General features: G+C 34.2%; 1 protein-coding gene across 2 annotated transcripts in view; it reads left to right on the plus strand.

The window, feature by feature from the left end:
• Positions 1-26,048, plus strand: part of LOC139502104 (phosphoinositide 3-kinase regulatory subunit 4-like) — a 59,297-nt gene that overhangs the window by 27,498 nt on the left and 5,751 nt on the right. For both annotated transcript variants that reach the window (XM_071291467.1, XM_071291468.1), the window contains exons 17-30: positions 345-391; positions 1,705-1,806; positions 2,890-3,024; positions 5,336-5,473; positions 6,179-6,349; positions 11,955-12,011; positions 13,377-13,420; positions 13,975-14,124; positions 14,427-14,478; positions 15,304-15,559; positions 16,480-16,675; positions 17,431-17,561; positions 18,190-18,274; positions 19,866-19,957. In XM_071291467.1, coding sequence (XP_071147568.1) covers positions 345-391; positions 1,705-1,806; positions 2,890-3,024; positions 5,336-5,473; positions 6,179-6,349; positions 11,955-12,011; positions 13,377-13,420; positions 13,975-14,124; positions 14,427-14,478; positions 15,304-15,559; positions 16,480-16,675; positions 17,431-17,561; positions 18,190-18,274; positions 19,866-19,957 — 1,656 coding nt within the window. The remainder of the gene's footprint in view (positions 1-344; positions 392-1,704; positions 1,807-2,889; positions 3,025-5,335; positions 5,474-6,178; positions 6,350-11,954; positions 12,012-13,376; positions 13,421-13,974; positions 14,125-14,426; positions 14,479-15,303; positions 15,560-16,479; positions 16,676-17,430; positions 17,562-18,189; positions 18,275-19,865; positions 19,958-26,048) is intronic.

The following is a 26,048-nucleotide window of genomic DNA, read 5'->3' on the forward strand; positions in this document are numbered from 1 at the left end:
GGTCACTGTACCGCCTTCAACAATGAGAAAAGCCCATACTGCATAGTCAGCTATAAAAGGCCCCAAAATGACAATGTAAAACAAATGTTGTTTTCTTGTCTAAATTATGCAATTTTATGTTGCTGTCAAAGAGAAACAAAATTCCCTACCTTACCACCCAACTTTACAAGGCGTGGGTAGGCAACACCAAACAATTTTAGTAGTCTGAGTTATCGCCAACTGGTTGTCTCATTGATATATTCTGCCCGCCTCATTATATTGTTATTATTTTATTTTATTCACTTATCAGCTGTCATAAAGTATAATTCATTCATTCAATGATTTTTTTGGTTTGTATATTTCAGCCAATGATGTTCTGTTGTCACACATGATTACATTCCTGAATGACAAGGTAATCTATTGTACTTTATGCAAATTTTTTGTATAATTGGCTAATTTGATTGGTCAGTGCAGATGTGACCTTTCTCTGTGAGTATAATTAGCTCCACCCTCTGCACTACAACCTTTTAATGAAGGAAGGAATTATAATCACAGATTTAAAAATGTGACACCACTCTCTGGAATATACAGCAGTTTTCTTTGCAGCTTAATTGATAAAGAGTATTTAATGGAGTTCACTTCTCAGTTTCAAAATAATTAACTTTTCAAAACACTAGTTCATATTGATAGGGGATTAATAAAGGAATCAAAAGAGCAAAGAAAAAACATAGGTCAATATGCTTGTTTTCGAGATATTAGCCATTGAAATTTAAGAGGGAAAAAATTCACTCTTGACTTTTCATAGCTTTATCATTGACATGTTTAAGTTCTCAAAAACCAATAAAAAATAATTAAAATTTTATAAGACTTTTACAGATGGCTTGTCATTATACATGTAAAAGATGTATACAAAGAAAAATTGGGGTCAATCGTCAAATTTTTTTAAGGCATTCAAATAGATAAAACCAGAGGATTCCCAAAATCTTACAAAAATCCCAAAACATGACAAGAGAACTTCTTTAAACATTTTCATTCGTACAAAAACCTTGGAGAAGTGAGGAATCTGAATACAGAATTGTTTAAAGAATTTAAAAACACCTGCACTGAAACTTCCAAAATATGTTTTTATAATCTATTCCTGCTAATGAAAATTTAAGCATAAAGTATATACGTAGCAGGTTGGAGGAATTTAGAATTTTCATTGTCAGACAAGTAATGGAATTCTATGTAAACCAACTATTTGACTTAAGAAAATAATGTGTGATTGAAAATTGTCACAAACATATTAAACTTGAGGCTTTCCTCATTGAAATAAATCAAGAAAATTGTCACAAAAATATAAAACTTGCGGTTTTTCTCATTGGAATACATCAAGAAAATAGCAAAACCATGAAAAATGAATGTGTCATAATCTTTTTCAAGGGCTAAACGCAAAATGAAATATACACAAAAATAATTTGGTTTACAGTATGAAAATAAGGAGATGAGGTATGATTACTAAAGAGACAATTATCCACCAAAGTTCAAAAGAAGTGAATGAAAGCAATTATAGGCAACCATAAGGCCTTCAACAATGAGAAAAAACCCATAATGTATAGACAGCTTAGTCTTTAAACGCCCCAACTAGAAAATTAGGAAACAATTTAATTGAGAAAACTAAAGGCCTAATCTATAACAAAACAATTCACAAAAAACAAATATTCAACATAGTTTTTTATTATTCAGACTGATTGGAAGTTGAGGGGATCTTTCTTCGACAATATAGTTGGTGTGGCTGCCTATGTTGGATGGCAGAGTTCACCAGTACTTAAACCTCTGTTGGAGCAGGTAAGAAAATAATACCAATAAAACATACATGTATAAAATGGAGATGTAAAAGTTAAAGAGATATTTACAAACGTAATTAATACCAAAAAAAGTACATGTAATAGGACTGTTTCATTATAACATTTGGTACACATTAATGGCTAACCACCTATAGAGTCAATTTTAGATCTTATTTTAAATTTTCATTGTGAAAATAAGTATTTGTCACCTATCCATAGGCTGGGCAGGGGTGGATCCAGATATTTTCAAAAGTGGTGACCTACTGACTGCCTAAGAGGGGGCCACGCTTCCGTCATGCTTCAGTGATTCCCTTTATAATCAACCTAATTTTTCCTCTGTCCCCCAACCCTAAATCCGCCTCTGCTGGGATTCGAAGTGCTTAGGTATGCTTAAAAGGAAAAGTCTTGCCCACTGTCTCATGTCCAACCCAAATTTATTTAGCAACTGAAGATTATGTTAAGATTTGATTTTTGTTAGGTTTACCCAGTTTAACCTGTCACTTATATGAGAAACAGGGCGGTTGCCACATGTGGAGCAGGATCTGCTTATATGATTGCCTTTTGTTACTAAGTCTTAAGGGATTAGAATTGAAATAATAAGATTGAGAATGGAAAAGATGATGTGTCAAAGAGACAACCACCCAATAAAACAGCAGACAACAGCCAAAAACCACCAATGGGTCTTCAATGCAGCAAGAAACTCCCACACTCAGAGGCTTGCTTCAGCTGGCCTCTAAACAAAAATGTATACTAGTTCAATGATAATGGAAGTCATACAAAACTTCAAAATATACACAAGAAACTAAGATTAAAAGTCCTTCTAGTCAGCAGGTTTTTTTTTATTGTGAGACTACTAAATATGAAAGAGCCTGAAAATATCATACAGATAATTAAATCTTTAAAAAGAAAGTAAAGAAGGACCCCAAAAAATAAAGATCTTAGGTGTTCCTGGTGAGTGGGCAGACCCTGCTCCACATGTGGCACCCCTCATGTTGCTGATGAATAGTACAAAAATTCAAAATAGGTGATAATTATTATTCAGTGATGTCACATAATATTTGAAAAGTGTTTTCTATAATTTTAGGGATTGAATGACACAGAGGAATTTGTTGTATATCGTACTCTGAGAACATTACAGTCCCTGACAGAGTTAGGACTCCTACCTAAAACCATGCTGCATGAATTTCTACAGGAAGTTGTCCCATTTTTGGCACATTCTGTAAGTAGGTCACATAGACCATCTCAATCTGGCACATTTTGTAAGTAGGTCGCTTAGACAACCTTGTAGTAGAGATATTTGTTTGACATTCCATTATAAGCTTGATTATGTCATATATTACTACTAAGAGAGGCTGCTCACTTGGGAAAAAAACATGGCTGTGTAAATGTGCATTCTAATTGCTTGAAACCTACAAAATCTATGTGCTTTCTTAATAAATAACAAACAGGTATATTGTGGATAAATCATTTTTTGATGGGTTATAATATTCTCTGATTTTGTGCAGACAGGAATACTACAAATTTGAATGTTGAACAAAGTTCAAATAGGCTTTTATACTGAGTAAAAACACACAAAATATATTCAGGAAGATTCAAACCAAAAAAAAAATTAAAATATTAATACATATAAAAAGGAGATGTGAAAATTTACCACAATAAGACAATAACTCAATGGAAAAAAAATAACAGTTATTATGAGGCCAGCGGCTCTTTTCACAAAATATCTTTAAGAGTAAAGATACTTGTAAATTTTCCATATAACTTGCAATCAATTTCAAGCGTAAGATTTTTTGTTGAAAAGAATTGTAGTATTTGACAAATAGACCTGTGTCTATACAGTATGTCCACCTCGTAATCTTATTAGGTCTAAAAAACTTGTGATTAAATAAAGGCAGTAGTATACAGCAATAGTCATAAATCGATTAAGTGAAAACAAATCCTGGTTACAAACTTAAACCAATGGAAACACATCAGCTATAAGAGGACAACAACGGATCAACAGAAATACTAATGTGCAACAGAAATAAACGCCAACATACATAGAAACGGACTAATTGACAGCAACTGCCATATTCCTGGCTTGGTACAGGACATTTTGATAGAAAATGGAGGGTTGAACCTGGTTTTATGGCAAGCCAAACATCCTGCTATATGGCAATGTTAAAAAATATCGTTAAAATGACAACACTACGTGACAGGAATACAGTACAAACAAACACAAGAACACTCGGGATAGAGAAATACAGAAGTAAATAATATAAAAGTACATTACAACATGCAAACCATTGAATAACAATGAATACTCCCATGACTTTACAACAGTACACCAGGACATATATCAATGATCTGCCAACAACAACAAATTCTCCAATGAATATTTGTATAATAACTAATCTAAGAATTAAAATATAGAAAAAATATTCAAGGAGTGACCGAGCAACACATTAATTCATGAATGTGCCTAAATTAATTATCAGTGTTGTTGTTTACGAGTTGAATATTTTTTGATATTTTAATTCTTTGATTAGTTATTTTTATGCCCCACCTACGATAGTAGAGGGACATTATATTTTCTGGTCTGTGGCTCCGTTCGGGTTAAAGTTTTTGGTCAAGGTAGTTTTTGATGAAGCTGAAGTCCAATCAACTTGAAACTTAGTACACTTGTTGCTTATGATATGATCTTTCTAATTTTAAAGCCAAATTAGACTTTTGACCCCAATTTCATGGTCCACTGAACATAGAAAATGAAAGTGGGAGTTTCAGGTTAAAGTTTTTGGTCAAGGTAGTTTTTGATGAAGCTGAAGTCCAATCAACTTGAAACTTAGTACACTTGTTGCTTATAATATGATCTTTCTAATTTTAAAGCCAAGTTAGACTTTTGACCCCAATTTCATGGTCCACTGAACATAAAATGAAAGTGGGAGTTTCAGGTTAAAGTTTTTGGTCAAGGTAGTTTTTGATGAAACTGAAGTCCAATCAACTTGAAACTTAGTACAATTGTTGCTTATGATATGATCTTTATAATTTTTAAGCCAAATTAGACTTTTGACCCCAATTTCACGTTCCACTAAACATAGAAAATGAAAGTGGGAGTTTCAGGTTAAAGTTTTTGGTCAAGGTAGTTTTTGATAAAATTGAAGTCCAATCAACTTGAAACTTAGTACATATGTTCCCTATAGTATAATCTTTCTAATTTTAATGCCAAATTAGATTATTACCTAATTTCACGGTCCATGGAACATGGAAAAGGATAGTGCGAGTGGGGCATCCGTGTACTTTGGACACATTCTTGTTTTTATTACCTTGACCATGGACCTTTTAATGGAAATAAAGAAGAAAAAAAAAGAACTATATTTTTTTCTAAACATTCTCAATTTTTTTTATGCATCGTCATTGCCAGTGTCTTGACAACACCCAATGTTGTATGATGTCAAAAGAGAGAAATTATCCCATTTATTTTACTGGAAAATCACGTTTATTCATTGTAAATAATGAAATAATTTATTTTACACTTTTGCGTCTATTTTCAGGGTATATGGATCAGACAAGGAGCTGTAGGATTTATTTCTGCCGTAGCTAAAACATTTAACATTGCCGACATACACTGTAAATTGTTACCACTAGTACAGGTCTTCCTTAATAAATCTGTTCTACAAATCAACAAGGAGGTTAGTCTCTATTTCACTATTAGTCTGATATTTTTTCGTTCTGAAAGATAGTTTTTATACGCCCGTTACAGGATGATAATGGTATACTGTTGTCCGTCCATTCTTCTATCCGTCGTCAACGTGTCGGACAATAACTCAAAAACCATTTAACCAATATGCATGAAACTTTGGCTAATTGTTTATATCTATTGACGTGAGCTCCCTTTTGATTTTTATAAATTTTAGATCTCAAGTTGCTATTATGGGGTTTTCTCATTAAAAAAGGAGGATTTTCCAGTTTTAGGACAACTCGAAAATGCTTTGTGCAGTTTACATGAAACTTTGGTTAATTGTTTATATCTATTTACGTAAGCTCCCTTTTGAGTTTTGATTATTATAAAATTTTGATTTTAAGTTCAATAGTTATGGGATTTTATTCTTAAAAAAGTGGAGATTTTCCAGTTTTTGGACATAGTTCAAAAGTGCTTTGAGCAGTTTTCAACCCAAAATGAAACCCAAGATGTCAATGTTTATCATTTTTATTTTTGTACCAATTGTTTTGTCTTAGTTGATACTGTGTTGTGTTAGTTTTTATGCTTATACAAATTAGGTGAGCCCCGCTATTCTTTCTGTTTCTAAAGCTTGTACAAATTAATTTATATTTTCTGACAAGGTATGTTGTGAACTTATGCTTGATTTTACATTAATACCATTCTGCCATTTCAGGTTTATTTGTTAAATGCTCTAGAAGGCTCAGTCCCTCGAAAGGTATTTGATTATATACTTAAATCTAACCTGCTGGGAAGACTATTTGATACATTACAAGAAAGACAATATATGAGAAAAGTTTACAGAAATAAAGTTACATACTCAGAAATGGACGAAAGCATGTCACAGGTAGATATTACTGTTATTTCAGAAATTATTGGGTGCATTTATTATAGCGATTTTGTCATTATAGACTAATATGCAATTTTTATTTTTGCAATATTGAGAAAAATCCTATTTAAGACCACACCAATTTGATTTATAGTTCTTTGGATTTTCCCGTTCCTGTTTTGGAGAAATTGACTTTTCAATAAAATAAAAAAAATACCGCTTCTGCACATTTTTGGGCCGCATGCCGCTCCAAAATTAGTTTATCCTTGACATTTTTTTTCTCGTAGACGTTTTTCTTGTGCATACATTGCTCCAATGAATTAAAACGCATGTGTGATTAATCGATTTTTTAATAAAAGGTCAAAAATTTATTATCTACCATATTTCCTCTTGGTAAACTTTGTACACTTTGCCTCCTTAATATATACACATGTGTAAATTTGAATAAAAATCAAGTAGTTAAAGCTTATTTGACGAAAATAGTGAAAATTATACTAAACCAAAGCAAACCAGAAAGTTTGGTATAGTATAGACTGTACAACAGGCACAAATTCATTGTGTACATCAAATTATATGCATAAGATCATGTTTCTCTTCCTTTTTCATTGAAGTTACCCAGTTTTAACATGTATATAAATTTCTAATTTCTAAACTTCACAATTTAAAAAAAAATTATACAGGTCGCTCCACTTGTAGAACACCCGCCTCAGCAAAACTCATTTTTAGCTCACCTGGCCCGAAGGGCCAAGTGAGCTTTTCTCACCACTTGGCGTCCGTCGTCCGTCGTCGTCCGTCATCGTCCGTCGTCGTCGTCGTTAACAATTTACATTTTGAACTTCTTCTAGAGAACCACTGAATGGAATGGAACCAAACATGGCATGAATGTTCCTTATGAGGTGATGACCAAGTGTTGTTACTTTGTAGCCGATCCATCATCCAAGATGGCCGCCAGCGGGGGACTTAGTTTAACATAGGACCCTATGGGAAATGCATACAAATGACTTCTTTTAGAGAGCCACTGAATGGAATGAAACCAAACATGGCATGAATGTTCCTTATGAGGTACTGACCAAGTGTTGTTACTTTGTTGCCGATCCATCATCCAAGATGGCTGCTAGCCGGGGACTTAGTTTAACATAGGACCCTATGGGAAATGCATACAAATGACTTCTTTTAGAGAACCACTGAATGGAATAAAACCAAACATAGCATGAATGTTCCTTATGGGGTGCTGACCAAGTGTTGTTACTTTGTAGCCGATCCATCATCCAAGATGGCCGCCAGCAGGGGACTTAGTTTAACATAGGACCCTATGGGAAATGCATACAAATGACTTCTTTTAGAGAACCACTGAATTGAATGAAACCAAACATGGCATGAATGTTCCTTATGAGGTGCTGACCAAGTGTTGTTACTTTGTTGCCGATCCATCATCCAAGATGGCCGCCAGCGGGGGACTTAGTTTAACATAGGACCCTATGGGAAATGCATACAAATGACTTCCTCTAGAGAACCACTGAATGGAATGAAACCAAACATGGCATGAATGTTCCTTATGAGGTGCTGACCAAGTGTTGTTACTTTGTTGCCGATCCATCATCCAAGATGGCCGCCAGCCGGGAACTTAGTTTAACATAGGACCCTATGGGAAATGCATACAAATGACTTCTTTTAGAGAACCACTGAATGGAATAAAACCAAACATAGCATGAATGTTCCTTATGGGGTGCTGACCAAGTGTTGTTACTTTGTAGCCGATCCATCATCCAAGATGGCCGCCAGCGGGGGACTTAGTTTAACATAGGACCCTATGGGAAATGCATACAAATGACTTCTTCTAGAGAACCACTAAATGGAATGAAACCAAACATAGCATGAATGTTCCTTATGGAGTGCTGACCAAGTGTTGTTACTTTGTATCCGATCCATCATCCAAGATGGCCGCCAGCGGGGGACTTAGTTTAACATAGGACCCTATGGGAAATGCATACAAATGACTTCTTCTAGAGAACCACTAAATGGAATGAAACCAAACATAGCATGAATGTTCCTTATGGAGTGCTGACCAAGTGTTGTTACTTTGTAGCCAATCCATCATCCAAGATGGCCGCCAGCGGGGGACTTAGTTTAACATAGGACCCCATGGGAAATGCATACAAATGACTTCTTTTAGAGAACCACTGAATGGAATGAAATCAAACATGGCATGAATGTTCCTAATGTGGTGCTGACCAAGTGTTGTTACTTTGTAGCCGATCCATTATCCAAGATGGCCGCCAGCAGGGACTTAGTTTAACATAGGACCCTATTGGAAATGCATAAAAATGACTTCTTTTAGAGAACCACTGAATGGAATAAAACTAAACATTGCATGAATGTTCCTTATGAGGTGCTGACCAAGTGTTGTTACTTTGTAGCAGATCCATCATCCAAGATGGCCGCCAGCAGGGGACTTAGTTTAACATAGGACCCTATGGGAAATGCATACAGATGACTTCTTTTAGAGAACCACTGAATGGAATAAAACCAAACATGGCATGAATATTCCTTATGAGGTGCTGACCAAGTGTTGTTACTTTGTAGCCGATCCGCCATCCAAGATGGCCGCCAGTGGGGGACTTTTGAATGAAATTAAACATGTGCCTTTCCTTATCAATGAGGTTGTGTTGTCACTTTTAGCCAAATTTTATATTTTTTCATATGATTTCAAAAACCCAAGTAGAATCAGGTGAGCGATACAGGCTCTTGAGAGCCTCTAGTCAAGAATATTTTACAATAAAAAAAATTTCGCTCGCTCGCCCCATATTTTTTGGAGCTTTTGTCCAAAGAACTATAAATCAAATTGGTGTGGCCTAAGTTATATACTAAATTTCAAAATGCGAGTTTAAATTATTGCGATTATGACCCTGTCGCAATTTTCGCAATAATAAAAACATCACAATAATTTATGAATTTACAGTAATTATTTAATATTTGTATGCCCAACCTACAATAGTAGAGGGGCATTATGTTTTTCGGTCAATGTGTCCATTCATTTGTTAGTTTGTTCATCCTTTCATGTGTCCATCCGCTTGTCTGTCTGTCTTGCTTCAGATTAAAGTTTTTGGTCAAGGTAGTTTTTGATGAAGTTGAAGTTGAAACTTAGTACACTTGTTCCCTATGATATGACCTTTCTAATTTTAATGCCAAATTAGAGTTTTTACCCCAATCTCACAGTCCTAGGAATATAGAAAATGATAGTGGGAATGTGGCATCTGTGTACCATGGACACATCTTTTTTGGTAAAACTTAAAAAGTCTTTACCAAATTCTTTTAAAATGTGGTCAACTCTATTTAACAGAAGAGCTGATTTAAAAAATGTCTGGTGTCTGATTTAAAATTGATAGGGTGAAGATTGGTTTAATCTCATTTAAAGTCATCTGAAGTTACTGTAAATTCAGAAATTATTGTGTGCATTTATTATTGCGATTGTGTCCTTTTTGACTAAGATGTGATTTTATAATTTTTGCAATATTAATAAAAATCCTATTTAAAAAATTTCAATATGTGAGTTTTAGTTATTGCGATAACAACCCTGTCACATTTTTAACAATAATAAAAGCATCATAATAATTTCTGAATTTACAGTATTAAGGAGATATAAGCATATTGTAATTGAAGATTTGCAGGGTATTTGATGGTGGCAAAATTTCACTCAATAGAGTATTTTTTCTCTATAATAGCAATGCACTATATATATAAGTGAAATTGTATGTTTTTATTAAAGCAATTGCTTTTATGCCGTCGCGTATGGCCATCTTTGTGACCCAGATCAGAGACTCCGCCCAGATCAAGCCATAGTATTTTGTTAAACAGGCTCCTGGTCAGTCATTCTTTAACACCTATGTATGTTTTCTAATGCAATACATAGCTTGAAACTTTAAAAAAAAGGTAGTGGATTTAAGAAGTTTCAGAATATGTTCTTGTAGATGTATTTTTGTATTTAAAGGGTCAACCGTTTGACTATCAAATAACATTGAAGTCCGAGTGAAAAAAAGTACATTTTTATAAATGCGATTCCGTTTTCCGCCGTTCGTACGATGTTTCAACAAAATATGGATTCATTTCAGTTGTTGATTTAGTATTGAAAATTTAACTGAATTATCTCTTAATAAATACGGTATTTTATGTTTAATTTGTGTTTCTTTAAGAGGTCAGGTGCTCTTGTTCATTCATAAAATTATCGTTCATTCATACATTTATCGTAAAATCAAAATCACTACACAGGTTAATTATTACCTGTAATCTAAAAATAGACAAACTTTATTTGCGCAAATAATTTAGCGGAACGAAACCTTTGTTGAAAACACATAACAATAAGTTCGTTTTCCTTTTCTGTCAAAACTCCGTAATATTTATCGATCACCTTACTAATGAAATGGACCCGTCCAAACGTAGTACTAGATGCCAAGTCGGTCCAGATGAAGAGATATTTACAATTTGGAATTTTCTAGTTTATTAATACATAGATTGAAAAAAAGTACGTCTTTTTAAATATCATGATCAAAACTGGGTTTGCATAACAAAATTAATGTCAGATGAAACCATTATCCTCGTCTTTTCAGTGAACAAGTCTACTACGTTTGTTGACACTCGACGGTCCACCGTGTTAGCAATTTTATTTCACATGTTTTCGAAATATTGAAGATCCTGTTTCGCAATGTTTCCTGAAAATTGATAAATATCAAAGCAACGTAGAGCTGTTTGTTCTTGTTCGTATAATAAAATTGAGAATGGAAATGGGGAATTTGTCAAAGAGACAACAACCCGACCATGGAAAAACATACAACAGCAGAATTAAGGTCACCAACAGGTCTTCAATGCAGCGAAAAATTCCCGCACCCGGAGTCGTCCTTCAGCTGGCCCCTATACAATATATATACGTCTAGTTCAGTGATAACGATTTAATGTCATGTTTGTCTTTTCGGGATTGCATGAGAATTGTAGTTATCTCGTACCCACATGCACTTGTTTCTATGCCTGTGCTCGTACCGCATCAGAAGGACACATATCAACTGAGCAATAATGTTTGGAACTTAGTTTTAAAAATGATGACAAAGTAACATTATGAAAATATTTTTATTAAGCTGAAATATACATTTATTCTTTACATGTTTATGTCTTGTAAGATATTTTATTTCTTTCCCGTTTTTTAACATTTGCGTCTGGAAAGTTGAAATGTTTTAACTTAATCATTTGTGTTAATGGTTAAATATAAATTAATAATGAAAATTGTTAAAACTAAATCAATAAAGGAAATTATTGCCAAGGAAGTTACAAACACTACCAGGGGATAATCCATGATGATTTCATTTTGAGTTATATGTTTCAGCACATGTATATTTGACCCCAACTTTAGCCTGGTAAACGTGTTGTCTCCTTGTGAAATATAAAACATATTAAAAATGACTTTCTGCTAAAGTCTTTTATTTATATAAAGTTAAAACCTTCTTACTTTTAACTAGACAACACTCATGTCAGGTTTAATTCTTGTATATATGTGGATGAAAAATAAAAGTCCCCAAACATTAACATGGCAGCAATTGCTTTTACAGCCTTTAAGGCTTTGATTTTATTTATTTAGATATTCAGGAAGTTGTCATCACTAGGTATGGCTGAAGAGCACGAAGATAAAGTTCTGGTAAGATTGACTTAAAATACATTTGTTTAATTGAAGACAACATTATAGAAATAGGGAGATGTTGTAGAATCATCAATGAGACAACTATCCACCAGAGTTCAAATGAGGAGGATAAAAACAATTAAACCTCATCATATGGCCTTCAACAATGAGAAAATCCCATACTGTATGATAAGCTGTTACAAAACCTCCACATGTCCAATGTAAGATATTCAAATAAGAAAACTAACAGCCTGATTTATGTACAAAACAATGAAAGGAAAACAAAGGTGTTAGACTGCAACCAATGTATTAAAACACTGAAATACCTGCTCCTGACTTAGGGCAGCCACATACTGAATGTGGTTGGTTCTAAAAGAGGGGCGAAAGATATCAGAGGGACATTCTCACTCATATTTCAAAAATAAACAGACAACACCATGACTGAAAAAGAAAAAGACCATATATACAAACAATAGTATACAAAACACAGCATAGAAATCTAAAGACGGGGCGATCTCAGGTGCTCTGGAAGGGTAAGCAGATCCTGCTCCACATGTGGCACCCGTCTTGTTGCACATGTTATTTCAAACCCAGTATAAATAAGTCTAATTTGGTAGGTCTTTTTTCAGGAAAAGGGTATGAGATTCTAACATCTTTGCCTGTAAATATAAAAAAGGAAATGTGGTATGATTGCCAATGAGACAACTCTCCACAAGAGACCAAATGACACAGAAATCAACAACTATAGGTCACTATACAGCCTTCAACAATTAGCAAAGCCCATACCACATAGTCAGCTTTAAAAGGCCCAAAAATGACAAATGTAAAACAATTCAAACGAGAAAACTAACGGCCTAATTTATGTACAAAAACGAAAAACAAATATTTAACACATCAACAAACGACAACCACTGAATTACAGGCTCCTGATTTGGGACAGGCACATACATACAGAATGTAAGCCAGTTGTGACCTAAGGATTATAGTTTTGATCAATGTACTGGATGGGATACAGCTAGCTGGTGCTGTATCAGGGTTCTGGACTGGCATGGTTACTTCCATTCCTTTCACATGTGAAAATTAGACATATATCATTAAATGTAAGAAGAACAACTTATCATATTATTTTCTGAATCAGGAAAGGAGAAATCTTAGAAATTTATTTTTATGTTGTAAAGAAGAACATTACCACAGCAAGCTAAGTTTCTAGTACCCAAAATAACAAGTAAGAGATACAAAATTGCTGCCTTTTGTACTCATTTACAATAGTTCTGTTCTGTGCGACAGACTTTGTTTGAAGGCAAATGACTTTCTTACCACATTTGTACCAAAGCTAAAACTGTCTTTTGAATTAACTTTATATTGAAATTTTCATATTTTTAGGCGATGAAAGATTACATAATCAAGCTTCACAGAATCAGAGCTGGGTAGGTGGCAAGTACTACATGGATCATTTGAAGGGCAAATTTTTCACCTGCATAGTTAATGTGGGTACAGTTTTTGCTCAATCAACTTTTTTGGATTTTTTTTGTATACAGCAATAACTATTTAGAAATAAGAAAATGTGTTATGAGTGCCAATGAGACAACTCTCCAACCAAGTCACAATGTGTAAAACGTAAACAATCATAGGTTAAAGTATGGCCTTCAAAAAGGAGCCTTGGCTCACACTGAAAAGCCAGCTATAAAGGGCCACAAAATGACAAGTGTAAAACAGGAAAACCAACAGTCTTATCTATATAAAAAGAGAAATGAGAAACACTTATGATTCACATCACCAAACGACAACCACTGAACAACAGGTTCCTGACTTAGGACAGTTGCAATCAAATGCATCAAGTTTAAACGTTTTAACAGGCGCCAACCTTCACCCTGGTTTGGATATTCACAATTATATCTGAAGTAGGTAAGGGAACTATTGACTATATAAGAATATGGATATCCTAATTTTATTTTAAAAACTAACAAAAAATTACTTTCAGATCCTCAGAAAATGAACCAAGGAATGGAGAAGAGATGAACAGACCTGGAGAAATAAATGTCATCAGTGTAAGAGCTGTTACAAGGAGACATGCTGAACTGGAGAGAAGTAAAGATTCTAAAATGGATGGATCAACTGGTACCCCACCAAGGTTAGTATTGACTGGTTCCCCACCAAGGCTGGTTACAAACTGACTGGTATACGACCAAAGTTAGGATTGGCTGCTACTTAATCGAAGTTTATATTGACTGGTTCAATAATGAGTACCAAACAACAATATTAATGTGATAGGGGCGTTTTAAGTTTATGTACATGTATTTAATCAATGCACTAATTGTTTACGCCTTGAAATCACCAAAATAAAACAACCTGTCAAAAATTTCCAAATTAACAATGCTTTGCAAAATCACAATCTACTGCAGCAGTTTTCATGATAACTTATCTTCATTTTAGTCGTGGAAAGAAGAAACAACAAACATTAGATAGTCAGACATCAAGTTCTATGGTAAGTTTAAGTTTGTGAATTTAATTACTGTGTTTTTAAGTTTCAGGGCTGGTATGCATTACACTACTTCAGACAAGATTTGTTTCTGGTTTTATACATATCAGCCCAGGTCTGTTACTTTCCTATTTTGATTTTACAGATTTATTTTCACTCATCATTTCTAACATTCACTATTTTGCTATATGATAATTAAAATTTTCAAAATTAGTATAGATATTTCAAAAGATCTTATATTTCCAATGTAATTTATTAATTATAGAATAGCTAATCAAAGAATTCAAATAGAGAATAATATTTAACAAGTGACCGGACAACACATTAATTCACGAATGTGTTAATTATTAGTATTGTTCAGTCACGAGTTGAATATTTTTCAATATTTGAATTCTTTGATTAGTTATTTTTTTATTACATTGGCAAATGTCTTTTTTCATGAAATTAATGTAGAAAATGTAAGGAACTATATCTCTTTTCTACGCATTCACAATTTGTTTTGATCCTGTTTTGTTCTATCTCATCTTAATTGCCTAGGATTGCCGGTGTTCCTGCAGAGGTTTGGTAGTTCTCTCAGATCTAGCTTCGTCAACTGTTAAAACCTGGCCTTTTCGATATGGCCAAGCGAGCTGAAAAAGATGATAAACACCAACAAACTATCAGTCATGTCAACAATTATTTGAATATATCTTTTCCCTATTAACAGAACCTAGATGCAAAAAGAAAATCGTTGTAATACAAACGTATACTACAAGAATATTCCATAAGTTTATTTGTGTAGTTAAATTGCCAATTTAAGAATCAAATGTTTTTTTTCGTTTTTTTTTTCAGAATCCAGAATGGAAGAGTATGTTTGGATCCAGTGATTCAAGCTCCGCTACAGACTCGCCAAAATCCAAGTCGATTGTCAAGGCCGAATTACAGGAAAAAAAGATTAGTTCCAGTACAACTTCACTAACAAGCCAAGGATCCTCAAACTCTGGAAGCTTTGTTACTATGTCACAGGGACAGATATCTATCCCAGAAGGCACTCTTGCAAGGGGAACAATTGGGGCAATTACTCAAGATATGAACAAAATTATGGCTAGTAAGTTTGAGTGAGTTCTGTCAAGGGGAACCACTAGGGTTTTAAATTTTGATATGAATGAAATCATGGTCGTAAATTTTAAGTAATCTTAATGTTGGTGCAAAATCATGTTAGTAGAATAGGTGAATTAAGGATCCTTTTCATCTTACAAAACTGAAGTTCTGTAGATTTATTATTATTTGTTTGATACCAATTTTAGTAAATATCTCGGGTATTAGTAAACCACAAATTTGAATGCTCAACACAGTAAAAAAGTTCTATTGGCATATATGCAGACTTTGGCAATACCTCAATTCAGATATCTACAAACTTTAGATTTTAAATGAATCCATAGTAATTTTCGTGACGTTGAAGTTGCATTTCTTGTGAAGTCCTGAGTAAAAACATCTCAGTTTTTAATTTTCCACACCTCAACTTTAATGCAGAAATATAATTGAAATCGTAAATTAGTTTCCATTATTGTAAACCCAACTGTTTAAATAAAATAATTTGAAGAAAAGGGAAACAATCAGTGATATCACTGAAAATACAAATCAATGTTTGTATAACCAAAGTGTTAAAGAAGTTTGGAAAAGGGAGGCGGACAACACCAAATGGATTTTCAAAAAGTCAATGACAAACCGAACAAATAATACTATGGCAAGATACAAAATACATCCAAAAGACAAACAACAGTTTACAAACCACAACAACTAAAGACTAAACCAGTTGAACCCCAACAAAAATCTGGGATGTTCTCATGTACTCTCAAAGGATTAGAAGATCCTAAGATATTATTTTAGTGTTACTGGAAATTCAAATTAAAATACGTTCATTTTAAAGTGCTTGTTCTTTTTGTTAAGATTTAAATTTTCTAAATTTTGAAATAAATAACAACAAAGATGACAGATTTCATAGTCACTTGTGTCTATTTTGATCAGCACGGTACAATCCCTGCAAACTGGAGTTAAGGAACTTGGTACACCAACAGAGAGACAGATATAATGATGAGATCCTGTCCAAGGACTTACTGATTGATGATTTGTCACCATGGGAAAGTCAACCTCCATTGTCAAATTGGAGACCTAAAGGTTTACTGGTTGCTCATTTACATGAGCATAGAGGGAGTATAAATAGGTATTTATGAGGACCTGGATTGAGTTTACATAATAGATAATAGAGAGTATGCATTGGGTCAAAACCACAAAAAAATGGGCCCAAAAAATAAAGAATATAGAATAATGGGCTGCTAAAATTAAAAAAAAAAATTGGAATGCAGGTGCTTATCTGAATTATAGTACTTACCGGAACTCCTTATTTTCAGCATATGTATTGTCATCTGATAAAGTTTCCCCTGATTTCAATATCTTTATGTTTGAACCCGTCCTGGTTTTCTTACTACAACGAGAAACTATGGTACATAACATTGAGAATGGAAATGACCGTTTTATTGCATTTCACTTATTGTATTGGGGAAAGTTGAAGGCCTGGGTAGGAAACCGGACAGGCAAATACTCACATTTAATCGGTACTGATACAGCATGATACACCTTTATACCGTAACCCATGGTGGTTGTCCTATTATAGGAGTGAGATACAAAACATACATGTGGAACTTGACCCCTGGTGTTGTCTCATTACAGTTGCTGCAGTTTTTATTTAAAGGTGAAGAACAGTAAATGAACATTTTTACAGATTTTTGGGAAAATTTTGCATACAACTTGAACTGAAAAAATGCATATGTTTTTGTAACTGACATTCATATATATTTTACTATCCTTTAAAGCTTCTAGGTAGTGTCATGAGACCATTTCTACTATATTGAAGCCTAATTTGATGTTGCAAAAAACATTAATATTATTAAAGTTATATTTATTTTTCAACCTATTCAGAATCCAAGTGTCATGTGACCATTCCTACTTTGCCACAGCCTCCAATGATGGCTCCATAAAACTGTGGGAGTGTGACAAGTTAGAAGGCAAGAGTAGTATCAATAGATCTAAACAGACCATAAATCTCAAAGGTAATTAACTGTAAAAGTTGTCTCCCATTGTATTGATCCTGAAAGAGTTGTCTCCCATTCTTTTTTATTCCTCCAATGATGACTCCATAAAAAGTGGGAATGTGACATGTTAGAAGGCAAGAGTAGTACTTGCCAAATGACATTGACGGTAATTTTTGGTGCATGACGATGAAATGTGCATTTTCTTTAAGAAGATAAAAAAATTGGCTGATTTTGACGAATCAAGTTAAATTTTTACAAAAATAACAGTAAAGATAATTATTTGAGACCTCTGACGAATCACGAGATGGATATTTTACGAATTATGATAAGGATATATATGAAGAATCTCTGTAAATTTTAACCAATTTGGTGCTAACGGTAGCCGAAAATGACAATTTCAAGTCTGACGGTAATGGGCACAACAGGCTATTGACCTGGTGTTTTTGGTGTAGAGTTGTTTAACATCAAATTGAAAAAGTTAGTACACATAATTATAATATTGTGAAAGTTTTGTAAACAATGTATGCAAAATTAGTTTTTTTTCCCCAAGATTTTTTGGCTTCTTGTGCAAGGTGCAAGGTTGTCCTATGGACTCATGTTCTTTTTATTTTTAAATAAAAGTAATCTTTTTTCTTATCTTTTTCAGATGGTAAAATAAACAGTTTAGTTTTCTGTGAGGGTTCCCTGTCTCTTGCAGCCGCTACCGAGAATAACAATATACATGTGTACAAGTAAGTTAAGTGTCAAAGAGAATGTTAATATACATGTGTACAGGTAAGTTATGTGCATGAGAGTATGTAAAAAAACATGTGTACAAGCATGTTATGTGTCACAGAGAATCTCAATATGCATATGTACAAGTACGTCACAGATAATGCCAATATAAATGTGGTCATGTAAGTTATATCTCACATTGAATGCCAATATATATGTGTGCAAGTGAGTTTTCTGTCACAGATAATGCCAATATTTATGTGTACTTTAAGTAACTTCAGACTGCCATGTGTACAAGTTAGTTTTCTGTCACAGATAATTACAATGTACAATACTGTTGATTCACTACTATTCGTGGGATACCAATTTTTCCTGGATTTTATAGATATAGGTTAACAACAAATTTAAATGTTCAACAAGTTTCAAATTTTGTATTAGCTTGTATGCAGACTTTGGCAAAACAATGAAATTAAGTATACATGAAAATGTAAGATTTTCTCAATTCACAAAAATTGGTAAAAAAATGAATTCAAATGTGTACAATAATTGAATTACTGGTAATTTTTTTGCCACAGAGTATTTCAAAATACTTGTGTTAATAAATTCATCAGAGATACCAGGATTGAAATTTTATATTTGCGCCAGACACGTTTAGTCTACAATAGACTCATGAGTGATGCTCGAAACCCAAAAAGTTAAAAAGGCCAAACAAAGTACAAAGTTAAAGAGCATTGAGGATCAAAATTCCCAAACATTTTGCCTGATACAGCCAAGGTAATCTATTCCTGAGGTATATATAGTATAGTCATTTTGAACTAATTGTAATTACTCAAGCTTGGAGTGTTTCGTTTTTATGCCCCACCTAGGGGCATTATGTTTTCAGGCTCTACATCCGTTTCATTGGTTCTTTAGTTTGTTTGTCCATTCTTTTGTTAATTCCTTCATTGTCCATCTGTCTGTCCCACTTCTGGTTAAAGTTTTTCATCAAGGTAGTTTTTGATGAAGTTGAAGTCCAATTGACTTGAAACTTAGTACACATGACATGGTTCCTATAATATAATCTTTCTAATTTTGATGCCAAATTACAGTTTTAACCCAGATTTCATGGCCTACAGAACATAGGAAAGGATAGTGATAGTGGTGCATCTGTGTACTATGAACATTCTTGTTTCTTTTAATTTTCTAGTTATTGACCACAAATATTGCAGAAACTTAAAATTTCTGTATAGTGTTTGATGGACTTTGTCTTAGTTTTCACTATTTGATATTGGCAAAGATGTGTCGTCCACCTATTCAATCTTAATTTTAATTCGCATACACAATTGTTTTTTCAAAACAACCATTTTCAATTTCCTGACATTTGAAAATAGATATAAGGGGTTGTTTTACTTTCCATGAGGGTCTGAAGTTATATTATATAAATTTTACAATTAAAATAACTTTATTTTGTAGCCGTTTTAGCAAAATCAGACTAAGTTTAATCTAATTAAAATTAAATCTCCCACGCAGCGACCAAGCATAAAAAAGGAGCGAGTGAGGAGATTTAATTTTAATTAGATTGGACTAAGTTTGATGGGTTATTAAAATGATCATGTTTATTTGTTTCAGAATAGAAAGTGGTAAAGCAAATGCTGTGAACAAACTAGATATAGATAAAGAGGAATTTGGTAAAGTCGTAGATGTAACTCATTATGACACAGGTAATTAAAGTGGATTCATAAGATAATTTTTCAAATTTTTAAAACCATTATGAAGTAAGCCTTTTTAGAATTAGAAAAACATTGTAAGTTATATGGTTAGCTACTGACCCCCTGCGGATCCATAGAGGGTTAGTAAAATCCATAGGGGATGAGGCCAGAGGCGTATAACGAATTTATGGACTTTTATTAACTGTATAACGAATTTATTGCACGCTGCATTTTTAGCTCACCTGGCCCGAAGGGCCAAGTGAGCTTTTCCCATCACTTTGCGTCCTGCGTCCGTCGTCCGTCGTCGTCCTGCGTCTGTCGTCGTTAACTTTTACAAAAATCTTCTCCTCTGAAACTACTAAGCCAAATTTAATCAAACTTGGCCACAATCATCATTTGGGTATCTAGTTTAAAAAATGTGTCCGGTGACCCCGCCAACCAACCAAGATGGCCGCCATGGCTAAAAATAGAACATAGGGGTAAAATGCAGTTTTTGGCTTATAACTCAAAAACCAAAGCATTTAGAGCAAATCTGACAGGGGTAAAATTGTTTATCAGGTCAAGATCTATCTGCCCTGAAATTTTCAGATGAATCGGACAACCCGTTGATGGGTTGCTGCCCCTGAATTGGTAATTTTATGGAAATTTTGCTGTTTTTGGTTATTATCTTGAATATTATTATAGATAGAGATAAACTGTAAACAGCAATAATGTTCAGCAAAGTAAGATTTACAAATAAGTCAACAAGACCGAAATGGTCAGTTGACCCCTTAAGGAGTTATTGCCCTTTATAGTCAATTTTTAACCATTTTTCGTAAATCTTAGTAATCATTTACAAAAATCTTCTCCTCTGAAACTACTGGGCTAAATTAATCCAAACTTGGCCACAATCATCTTTGGGGTATGTAGTTTAAAAAATGTGTCCGGTGACCCGGCCATCCAACCAAGATGGCTGCCACGGCTAAATATAGGACATAGGGGTAAAATGCAGTTTTTGGCTTATAACTAAAAAATCAAAGCATTTAGAGCAAATCTGACTGGGGTAAAATTGTTTATCAGGTCAAGATCTATCTGCCCAGAAATTTTCAGATGAATGGACAACCAGTTGATGGGTTGCTGCCCCTGAATTTGTAATTTTATGGAAATTTTGCTGTTTTTAGCTCACCTGGCCCGAAGGGCCAAGTGAGCTTTTCTCATCACTTGGCGTCCGTCGTCCGTCGTCCGTTGTCCGTCGTCGTCGTCGTTAACTTTTACAAAAATCTTCTCCTCGGAAACTACTGGGCCAAATCACACTAAACTTGGCCACAATCATCATTGGGGTATCTAGTTTAAAAAATGTGTGGCGTGACCCGGTCAACCAACCAAGATGGCCGCCACGGCTAAAAATAGAACATAGGGGTAAAATGCAGTTTTTGGCTTATAACTCAAAAACCAAAGCATTTAGAGCAAATCTGACATGGGGTAAAAATGTTTATCAGGTCAAGATCTATCTGCCCTGAAATTTTCAGATGAATCGGTCAATCGGTTGTTGGGTTGCTGCCCCTGAATTGGTAATTTTGAGGAAATTTTGCTGTTTTTGGTTATTATCTTGAATATTATTATAGATAGAGATAAACTGTAAACAGCAATAATGTTCAGCAAAGTAAGATCTACAAATAAGTCAACATGACCAAAATGGTCAGTTGACCCGTTTAGGAGTTATTGCCCTTTATAGTCAATTTTTAACCATTTTTCGTTAATTAAAGTAATCTTTTACAAAAATCTTCTCCTCTGAAACTACTGGGCCAAATTAATCCAAACTTGGCCACAATCATCTTTGTGGTATGTAGTTTAAAAAATGTGTCCGGTGACCCGGCCATCCAACCAAGATGGCTGCCACGGCTAAAAATAGAACAAAGGGGTAAAATGCAGTTTTTGGCTTATAACTCAAAAACCAAAGCATTTTGAGGAAATCTGACATGGGATAAAAATGTTTATCAGGTCAAGATCTATCTGCCCTAAAATTTTCAGATGAATCGGTCAATCGGTTGTTGGGTTGCTGCCCCTGAATTGGTAATTTTGAGGAAATTTTGCTGTTTTTGGTTATTATCTTGAATATTATTATAGATAGAGATAAACTGTAAACAGCAATAATGTTCAGAAAAGTAAGATCTACAAATAAGTCAACATGACCAAAATGGTCAGTTGACCCGTTTAGGAGTTATTGCCCTTTATAGTCAATTTTAACCATTTTTCATAAATTAAATTAATCTTTTACAAAAATCTTCTCCTCTGAAACTACTGGGCCAAATTAATCCAAACTTGGCCACAATCATCTTTGGGGTATCTAGTTTAAAAAATGTGTGGCGTGACCTGGTCAACCAACCAAGATGGCCGCCACCGCTAAAAATAGAACATAGGGGTAAAATGCAGTTTTTGGCTTATAACTCAAAAACCAAAGCATTTTGAGGAAATCTGATGGGATAAAAATGTTTATCAGGTCAAGATCTATCTGCCCTGAAATTTTCAGATGAATCGGTCAATCGGTTGTTGGGTTGCTGCCCCTGAATTGGTAATTTTGAGGAAATTTTGCTGTTTTTAGCTCACCTGGCCCGAAGGGCCAAGTGAGCTTTTCTCATCACTTGGCGTCCGGCGTCCGTCGTCCGTCGTCCGTCGTCCGTCGTCCGTCGTCGTCGTCGTCGTTAACTTTTACAAAAATCTTCTCCTCTGAAACTACTGGGCCAAATCAAACCAAACTTGGCCACAATCATCATTGGGGTATCTAGTTTAAAAAATGTGTGGCGTGACCCGGTCAACCAACCAAGATGGCCGCCACGGCTAAAAATAGAACATAGGGGTAAAATGCAGTTTTTGGCTTATAACTCAAAAACCAAAGCATTTAGAGCAAATCTGACATGGGGTAAAAATGTTTATCAGGTCAAGATCTATCTGCCCTGAAATTTTCAGATGAATCGGTCAATCGGTTGTTGGGTTGCTGCCCCTGAATTGGTAATTTTGAGGAAATTTTGCTGTTTTTGGTTATTATCTTGAATATTATTATAGATAGAGATAAACTGTAAACAGCAATAATGTTCAGCAAAGTAAGATCTACAAATAAGCAACATGACCAAAATGGTCAGTTGACCCGTTTAGGAGTTATTGCCCTTTATAGTCAATTTTTAACCATTTTTCGTAAATTAAAGTAATCTTTTACAAAAATCTTCTCCTCTGAAACCACTGGGCCAAATTAATTCAAACTTGGCCACAATCATCTTTGGGGTATCTAGTTTAAAAAATGTGTGGCGTGACCTGGTCAACCAACCAAGATGGCCGCCACGGCTAAAAATAGAACATAGGGGTAAAATGCAGTTTTTGGCTTATAACTCAAAAACCAAAGCATTTAGAGCAAATCTGACATGGGGTAAAAATGTTTATCAGGTCAAGATCTATCTGCCCTGAAATTTTCAGATGAATCGGTCAATCGGTTGTTGGGTTGCTGCCCCTGAATTGGTAATTTTGAGGAAATTTTGCTGTTTTTGGTTATTATCTTGAATATTATTATAGATAGAGATAAACTGTAAACAGCAATAATGTTCAGCAAAGTAAGATCTACAAATAAGTCAACATGACCAAAATGGTCAGTTGACCCGTTTAGGAGTTATTGCCCTTTATAGTCAATTTTTAACCATTTTTCGTAAATTAAAGTAATCTTTTACAAAAATCTTCTCCTCTGAAACCACTGGGCCAAATTAATTCAAACTTGGCCACAATCATCTTTGGGGTATCTAGTTTGAAAAAATGTGTGGCGTGACCTGGTCAACCAACCAAGATGGCCGCCACCGCTAAAAATAGAACATAGGGGTAAAATGCAGTTTTTGGCTTATAACTCAAAAACCAAAGCATTTTGAGGAAATCTGACATGGGGATATAAATGTTTATCAGGTCAAGATCTATCTGCCCTGAAATTTTCAGATGAATCGGTCAATCGGTTGTTGGGTTGCTGCCCCTGAATTGGTAATTTTGAGGAAATTTTGCTGTTTTTTGTTATTATCTTGAATATTATTATAGATAGAGATAAATTGTAAACAGCAATAATGTTCAGCAAAGTAAGATCTACAAATAAGTCAACATGACCAAAATGGTCAGTTGACCCCTTTAGGAGTTATTGCCCTTTATAGTCAATTTTTAACCATTTTTCATAAATCTAAGTAATCTTTTACAAAATCTCCACTGAAACTACTAGGCCACAATCATCTTTGGGGTATGTAGTTTGAAAAATGTGTCCGATGACCTGGCCATTCAACCAAGATGGCCGCCACGGCTAAAAATAGAACATAGGGGGTAAAATGCAGTTTCTGGCTTATAACTATGAAACCAAAGCATCTAGAGCAAATCTGACGAGAAGTTAAGTTGTTAATCAAGTCAATATCTATCTGCCCTGAATTTTTCAGATGAATTGGACAACTGGTTGTTGGGTTGCTGCCCTCCAATTGGTAATTTTTAAAGAAATTTTGCCGTTTTTGGTTATCTTGAATACTATTATAGATAGCGATAAACTGTAAACAGCAATAATGTTCAGCAAAGTAAGATCTACAAATAAGTCAACATGACCTAAATGGTCAATTGACCCCTTAAGGAGTTATTGCCCTTTATAGTCAATTTTTAACAATTTTCATTAATTTGGTAAATTTATGTAAATTTTTACCAAATATAGTTCTCTGTTACTAATGGGCAAAGTTCATTATAGATATAGTTGTAAGAAGCAAAATCATTCAGTAAAGTAAGAACTTCAAACACATCACCATCACCAAAATACAATTTTGTCATGAATCCATTTGTGTCCTTTGTTTAATATGCACATAGACCAAGGTGAGCGACACAGGCTCTTTAGAGCCTCTAGTTGGTTATTATCTTGAATATTATTATAGATAGAGATAAATTGTAAACAGCAATAATGTTCAGCAAAGTAAGATCTACAAATAAGTCAACATGACCAAAATGGTCAGTTGACCCCTTTAGGAGTTATTACCCTTTATAGTCAATCTTTAACCATTTTTCATAAATATAAGTAATCTTTTACAAAATCTCCACTGAAACTACTAGGCCACAATCATCTTTGGGGTATCTAGTTTGAAAAATGTGTCCGATGACCTGGCCATTCAACCAAGATGGCCGCCACGGCTAAAAATAGAACATAGGGGTAAAATGCAGTTTTTGGCTTATAACTATGAATTCAAAGCATCTAGAGCAAATCTGACAAGAAGTTAAATTGTTAATCAAGTCAATATCTATCTGCCCTGATTTTTTCAGATGAATTGGACAACTGGTTGTTGGGTTGCTGCCCTCCAATTGGTAATTTTTAAAGAAATTTTGCCGTTTTTGGTTATCTTGAATACTATTATAGATAGCGATAAACTGTAAACAGCAATAATGTTCAGCAAAGTAAGATCTACAAATAAGTCAACATGACCTAAATGGTCAATTGACCCCTTAAAGAGTTATTGCCCTTTATAGTCAATTTTTAACAATTTTCATTAATTTGGTAAATATATGTAAATTTTTACCAAATATAGTTCTCTGTTACTAATGGGCAAAGTTCATTATAGATATAATTGTAAGAAGCAAAATCGTTCAGTAAAGTAAGAACTTCAAACACATCACCATCACCAAAATACAATTTTGTCATGAATCCATTTGTGTCCTTTGTTTAATATGCACATAGACCAAGGTGAGCGACACAGGCTCTTTAGAGCCTCTAGTTGGTTATTATCTTGAATATTATTATAGATAGAGATAAACTGTAAACAGCAATAATGTTCAGCAAAGTAAGATTTACAAATAAGTCAACATGACCGAAATGGTCAGTTGACCCCTTAAGGAGTTATTGCCCTTTATAGTCAATTTTTTAACCATTTTTCGTAAATTTTAGTAATCTTTTACAAAAATCTTCTCCTCTGAAACTACTGGGCTAAATTAATCCAAACTTGGCCACAATCATCTTTGTGGTATGTAGTTTAAAAAATGTGTCCGGTGACCCGGCCATCCAACCAAGATGGCTGCCACGGCTAAATATAGGACATAGGGGTAAAATGCAGTTTTTGGCTTATAACTCAAAAATCAAAGC

This window comes from Mytilus edulis, chromosome 13 (genome assembly GCF_963676685.1).
Source record: "Mytilus edulis chromosome 13, xbMytEdul2.2, whole genome shotgun sequence".
Taxonomy (NCBI): domain Eukaryota; kingdom Metazoa; phylum Mollusca; class Bivalvia; order Mytilida; family Mytilidae; genus Mytilus; species Mytilus edulis.